Source organism: Montipora foliosa, chromosome 3 (genome assembly GCF_036669935.1).
Source record: "Montipora foliosa isolate CH-2021 chromosome 3, ASM3666993v2, whole genome shotgun sequence".
NCBI lineage: Eukaryota > Metazoa > Cnidaria > Anthozoa > Scleractinia > Acroporidae > Montipora > Montipora foliosa.
Window position 1 is genome coordinate 48,126,794 of NC_090871.1, and position 6,432 is coordinate 48,133,225.

Sequence of the window (6,432 nt, forward strand, 5' to 3'; positions counted from 1 at the left end):
AGTAAATTCTAAGTATTTATGGGTGATTTTAAATTGGATTTACTGCAAGTGCAATCCCATAAAGATACTGATGGTATTTTTTCTTTCTTTCAACCTTTAATTCTGCAGCCGACTAGAATTACAGACCATTCAGCAACTTTAATTAACAACATATTTTTTAATTGTCTAGAACATTTCACTATAATTAGTAATATAGTGTATGACCTAACTGACCACCTACCAAATTTCTTAATAATTCTAAATAAATTTTCCTCACTTCCACATACAGGTAGCTTTAAATTGTTCAAAAGAGATTATTCTAGCTTTAATCAGGAAGCTCTAATCAGCAAGATTCAATCTTTAGACTGCCAAGCAAATGGACTTTTGCATCTGACACCAATCCTATTAACATGTTTAGTTCTTTCTATTCTGAGGTTTGTAGTATTGTTGATAGGCATATACCCATTAAACAACTAAGCAGAAAAGAAATTGAATTGAAATCTAAACCTTGGATAACCCCTGCCTTAAAGAAGTCTTTTCAGGTAAAAGCAATTTGTATAGAAAATTCATCAAGTCTAAATTTACATGCATTTATTAACACAGCAAATTCAAAGTTTATAGAAACAAATTGAATCTCCTACTCAGGATATCTGAAAAGCAATATTATACTCGTTTCTTTTTGAGGTAATATAACACATGGTAAAATGATATGGAAACGAATTAAAGAAATTGTACATTTTGAGCCAACTTCAAGCAAATCTGTTATTAAAATTTTCGAAAATAACCACCATCAACTCTGACTCTAAGGTTGTTGTAGGTGCCTTCAATACATGTATTTTGCTAATGTTGGTAACATCTTAGATATAGTAATATACCTATAATCATCAAAAATCCTGAGGATCATTTACATTGTCCCCAAATTAAAGTAATAGTCTTTATACTTTTCCAACTACTTGTACTGAAATTGAAAATGAGATCTCTAGTTTAAAATGTGGAAAGGCTGTTGGTCCTTTTAATCGACATCCTCAAGATTCTTAAATCTGTTATTTCTAAGCCACTTGTGTTTTTTTTTAACACTTCATTCTTAACTGGCATTGTCCCAAACGATTTTAAATTATCTATACTGTTATTCCTGTACATAAAAAGGGTTGTAGATCTTGCTTATCAAACTATCAACCAATTTCTCTACTCTCTATCTTTAATAAACTCTTAGAAAGACTAATGTTTAACAGGCTAATTAAATTCTCAGAAACTACATGTAACAATACACTTTTTCACAAACAATTTGGTTTCCGAGCTAAATGTAGCAGTGGTCATGCCATACTGTGTATAATTGATAAAATTCGGAGATAACAGAAACTACTCCTGTGGAATATCATAACATTTTGATCAATGAACTTGAACATTATGGAGTCCGAGGTATACATGTAGCTAAATATTGTTTTATTTCATACCTCTGAGTCAGTAACAGTTGTCAGTCTTTTACTGTCAACTCAGTCATATCATCCCAGAGAAGTTTAACCTCAGTGGAGTTCCACAGGGCTCTGTACTCGGACCTTCGCTCTTTCTAATTATTAATGATTTTAATAAGAGCTCCAGCCTATTTGATTTCCATTTATTTGCTGACGACTCAAATCTCTTCAGTCTGTGAACATAAAAATATTTTGAAGCTTAAGGCTATTAGAAATAATGAGTTATCCAATGTTCACACTTGGCTTTGTGCTAACAGGCTACCCTTAATATTGATAAGTCAAATTATGTAATATTTGATCCACCTCAAAAGAATGTTCATAGTGTTAATTTAAGGCTCAAAATTAATGACAAACATTTGAAGTGTCAGTATTGTATTAAACACCTAGGTTTTATGAAAGCAGTATGTGTAATTACTTTTTCTGCCCACGATTGTCATTCTATTCAGTTATTTAAGTCATTAGAGATAATTGATTTTTTTTATCTTGTCACTTTTCGTATTGCCACTTTTATGTACAAACGTCACAATCAACTTTTACCATCTCTCTACCGGTCGTTCTTTACTAGCTTAGATAAAGTCCACAGTTACAATACTAGACTATCTGCAAAGCAGTCTTACTATCTCAAATTTGGGGCAAATTATGGTAAATTTAATACATGACTGTATTCGATTTCAAGGCACTACAATTTGGAATGCTATTAATCAGGATACAAAGGTTTCATCAATCTCATCATTTAAACAAAAATTAAAGAGGAGCTTTCTCCAAAAGTACTTGTTAATAATGACTACTCATACCAATTCATCATTAGTGTGGTAGTGCTCTTTTCTTTTCTTCGTTTTTTCATTTTTTATTACTAGATATCTATAAGTATTCAATGTATTTATAATAATATTTAAGCATGTGCACCTAGGCGGGGGGGTCCGTGTGTTTATGTGTGTAGTGTGACTCCGACCTATTTTAGCAAAGTCAATTTGTATACTAACAACTTTGCATTCTTAACCCATTTGTTATTTTTGGTTGCTAGTACCCTTGTACCCTTCTCTTTTGTTCATTTCCCTATTCTCATTATTTTGATGTTAATAATTGTTATATCAAGGGTAATAAAGAATTGTTGTTGTCGTTAACTTCGTACGCACATTCATCCTTCTGGGATTGAGGAATGGCAGGTATTAAAGCTTAGCATTACTTCCCTTATCCAATTGGAGTTTGTTGTAGCCCAAAAACAAAGATATTAACTGTCAGCCTTATACTGCAATCCCAATTTTTTTTTTTTTTTTTTGAGAAATTTACTTTTGATTGGATATTAGTTTGACGTTTCTGCGTGAAGCAGGTCTGGTGTTAGCTTGGCACCAGTAAATGCCAGCCCGAGAAGTTGAAATTTTCTTGTAGTTGTATGTGTCTGAAAATCAATACAATGTCCAAGTTATCACATTAAATGTGATAACTTGGACATCGTATCAGCCCGAAGAACGTACAAATTTTGTACATTCTTTGGGACTTTTTTAGTTCATTTGGCTAGAAACTCCAACCCAGTTACCAAGTGAAAAGAAATCATATGCGTGTGCATTATGTAAATGTGCATTGGTCAACTTGCTATGCAGAAGACAAAGGCTGATAAGCCATGATTATTAATTTTTTCTCGAATGTACTCAACACATATTGTCCAGGCATCAATTTATTGACAATAATTATTAATACTGAGCTACATCTTAAGCTGCATTTTCTTTTGTCGGAAAATGTCTAGTTCGATTAGTTTAATCCCAGATTTTTCAATACAAAGCCATGATATATTGCCTCCTTGTCATTGAGATCACGCTATTCTTGTCTGTGGAGGCAAATATCCCCCCCACACACAGCTAATTATAGCAGCCACATCTCAATGCGTTTGGGCCCGTTGGTTTGAATATTGCTTTTGTCTAGACTTTTTATAAATGAATGCACTCTGTATGTGGAGACTTAAATAAAAACATTCCCGCATTCATAACCAAGCTTGTGTCAATATCGCTATTAACCACTGTCGACATAACTAATGATACAAGTTGGTTTTTGTGGTTTGGCGTCATTGTTTCAATGAGAGTAGTTTTATGCTTGAACTCCATTCATAAAGAAATGCCACTTCTTCAATTTGTTTTTTTTTTTTGTTTAAGTGAACACCCGATAGTGGCAAGTTAGGGCGAATAAAATTTGACCCAGCTAATTTACAAGGTAGCTAATCAATAGTTAACCTCTAGTTGAAATTTTACCTTTGAATCGTTCTGCAGTACCTCATTTTTGTATTTCGTACGACAAAAGGAATTACCTATAATAGTGTAATTCCTTAGGGCTATGACATGCTTTTTTATCGAAGAGATGTATGTTACAAAAATTCTCGAGTACTCCTTTGCAGGAATCGAACCTACGACCTTTGGCTATTTGCGGGTTGTCAAAGTCCGAAAAATTGTTTTTCAAAAAATGGAAGAAAGTTGTTGTTCGGTTGTTCTTTACCGAGTTAGAGGAGAATCGTGTGAAATTCTTTACGTAGTTTTCAAATTCCGTAGTACGTCGCAAACTTAGATAAGTTTCATGCAAGGACGATCTTCTTGAAACCAGGTATATTTTACCCACAGAAGGGTTGATGTTTAATTGCGGCTTTTAAACTCCCGTCAGCGCTAAATTATCCCGGTCTACTAGATCGCTAATCCCTTTGTTTGCCACTGGCGCCTTCTGTTCTCTGCCGACCCTCATGAATATTCCTCTTTATTTCTGAAGTATTTCAATTTAAAATTAGATTAATTTCCAAGACGATTCGACCTATTTCAAGGCTATGATAACAGGCTATGCATGACAGGTAGGCTACGGGTTACGTGGCTTTGCAACAGATTTTCCTTATTCCGATTAGTGATGTTATGCCAAAAGAACCACAAAGCGCTTGAGACTCGCAAGTGATGTGTAACGCTTTTCGTTAATCCTTTTATCGTCATCATTACGAACACTCGTGGTCATGAAATAACTAAAAAGGAAGGGTTGTCTTTGTAATTTACATCCGCTAATTGCCTCACTCTCAAGTCTCGGAGGAGGACTGTAAACCACTGGTCCTATCCCACAACCCTTGAGGATAAGATTTCTTTGGACTTTAAAGAATCCACATTTTTGTGGTCTGGAGTTTAAAAAGGGAACACCGTAAATGGAGCTTCCCCTGTTGTGTGACCCTGGGTGGTGGAGCTTTAAGCGTTCCAATTTTCTTTTGTAAATGAAGATATTGATAAAACAATGAGTACTGTTTCGACGCAAGGTTACTGGCAGCCTCGCATCAAGCCAACGGCTGTTAAAAAAAAAACGCTCATGTCAAGAAATGCTCCACGAAGTTTCCCTTAAGCATTTGCTATCTATTCCCGCAATAGGGTAAGGGTAAAGATTAGCGTTATTTTTAGCTTAGGGTAAATGGAGTTGTTTATCCTTACTTGTGAGCAGCACAGGGTTCGTGTTACTCCGTGAAGTCCTTGAAAAGCCCTGGAATTTAATTTTGGACTTCAAGGGCGCTTGAAAAGCCCTTAAACAATAGGATTTTGCGAAAAACTGCTTGAAAACTTTTTGAATTTTTGCTTGGGTGAAAATTGTTGAGATTGCATAATGCTAAGTTAAAGAGACATTTCAAAAGTTGAGCCCAAATTTGACTGTTAGGGAAACATTCAAACCAAAAATCAAAATGCCCATGCGTGCACTTAACTTGCAGGATGTGGTAAGAAATAATTAAGGTAGGCTTTTTCAGCAAAGAAAAGACTGAAACACTATATATAGGAAAGAAATCTTCTTATAAAGACTCCTTGAAAATTCAACTTCTGGTTCTTGAAAACGCCTTGAATATTCCTAAAATTTCATAGACAAAATCCAGCGCGAACCCTGGGAGTAGCATTTGGGGGACAACGTTAATTGTGTGTATTCTGAGACACGAGTAAAATAAAAAGTAAAGTAAAGCGACCATATTTAACGTCAATACATTGTAACTCGTAACAGTAACTCAACTGACAAACCTGAGGTCGACTGTGCGCTTATTTTACTGCCCACTCTCCATCAGTGCTCCGTTTTTATGGATATTTAAAGCTACTACTTAAGCTACTCTGAAAGGAAAGAAGTCGAAACACTAACCGATTGTGCCATCCTTGCTACTAGTTGTAGTTGTTGTTGAGACTTGAAGAGCAAGAGGACACTTTGTGACGTTTATTGAAATCTGGGTGCTTCTAATTAGGAGCATCTGAACAAATCTGAAAAAAAAATAAATGTGTCGGACTTTTTCGTGTTTCGTACTTTGTCTTTAACGTTAATTTCTCATTTTCTTTTATCTCTTGCTCGTTCCATTTTATCTGCCCTGGTTTCTGGTTTACGTTTTTAAGTATAGTTAAATTCCATTTGATTTTGTTTCTTTAGCTGGAAAAACTACTTACAATGATTCAAAAGAAAATGAAAGGACTTGATCCGTTAGACTCCAGGGAGATAGCTGCGTCGGTAAACAGTGGACACAGCGAGGAAGATTTCAATAAACTGGATGATTATGAACTGGATAAAAGAAAAGCTGATATGGACAAAGAATTCGAAATGAACAGAATTCGGCCCGGAGACAAAGACTTTGTTTATGACAAGGAAGTGGAATTTAATGGAGGCAAGATCGAGTCGGGATGGGACGAGGAAGACGATTACTCAGATCCGGATTTTTGAATAAAGATGTCCTAAATGTTCAGTAAAAATTATAATACTTTAGTTATTACAATGCTGTGAATTTTGTACACGCCCAGTTTATTTCATTTGTAGCGTGGCGAGGGTCATGGACTTTGTTCTTCAATCATATATAATTATAAAACCATCCCAACATTTCGCGGTTAATCTCGCTTGAAACAGAGGGCGGATTTAACTCGAATGTAGCCGCACTCACCGGACCCCAGTGGCGAGAGAAAACAGGCTGGGGAGGGTAGGGTTTGGAAGTTCGTGACAATTTTTTTGTTAGCCC

At 35.4% G+C, this 6,432-nt stretch overlaps 1 protein-coding gene across 2 annotated transcripts in view; it reads left to right on the top strand.

The window, feature by feature from the left end:
• LOC137997549 (centrosomal protein of 19 kDa-like) overlaps positions 1-6,209 on the top strand; it is an 11,388-nt gene extending 5,179 nt beyond the window's left edge. For both annotated transcript variants that reach the window (XM_068843606.1, XM_068843605.1), the window contains exon 4: positions 5,856-6,209. In XM_068843606.1, the coding sequence (XP_068699707.1) occupies positions 5,856-6,143 (288 nt within the window). In that variant the 3' untranslated portion in view covers positions 6,144-6,209. The remainder of the gene's footprint in view (positions 1-5,855) is intronic.
• The last annotated feature ends 223 nt before the right edge of the window (positions 6,210-6,432 follow it).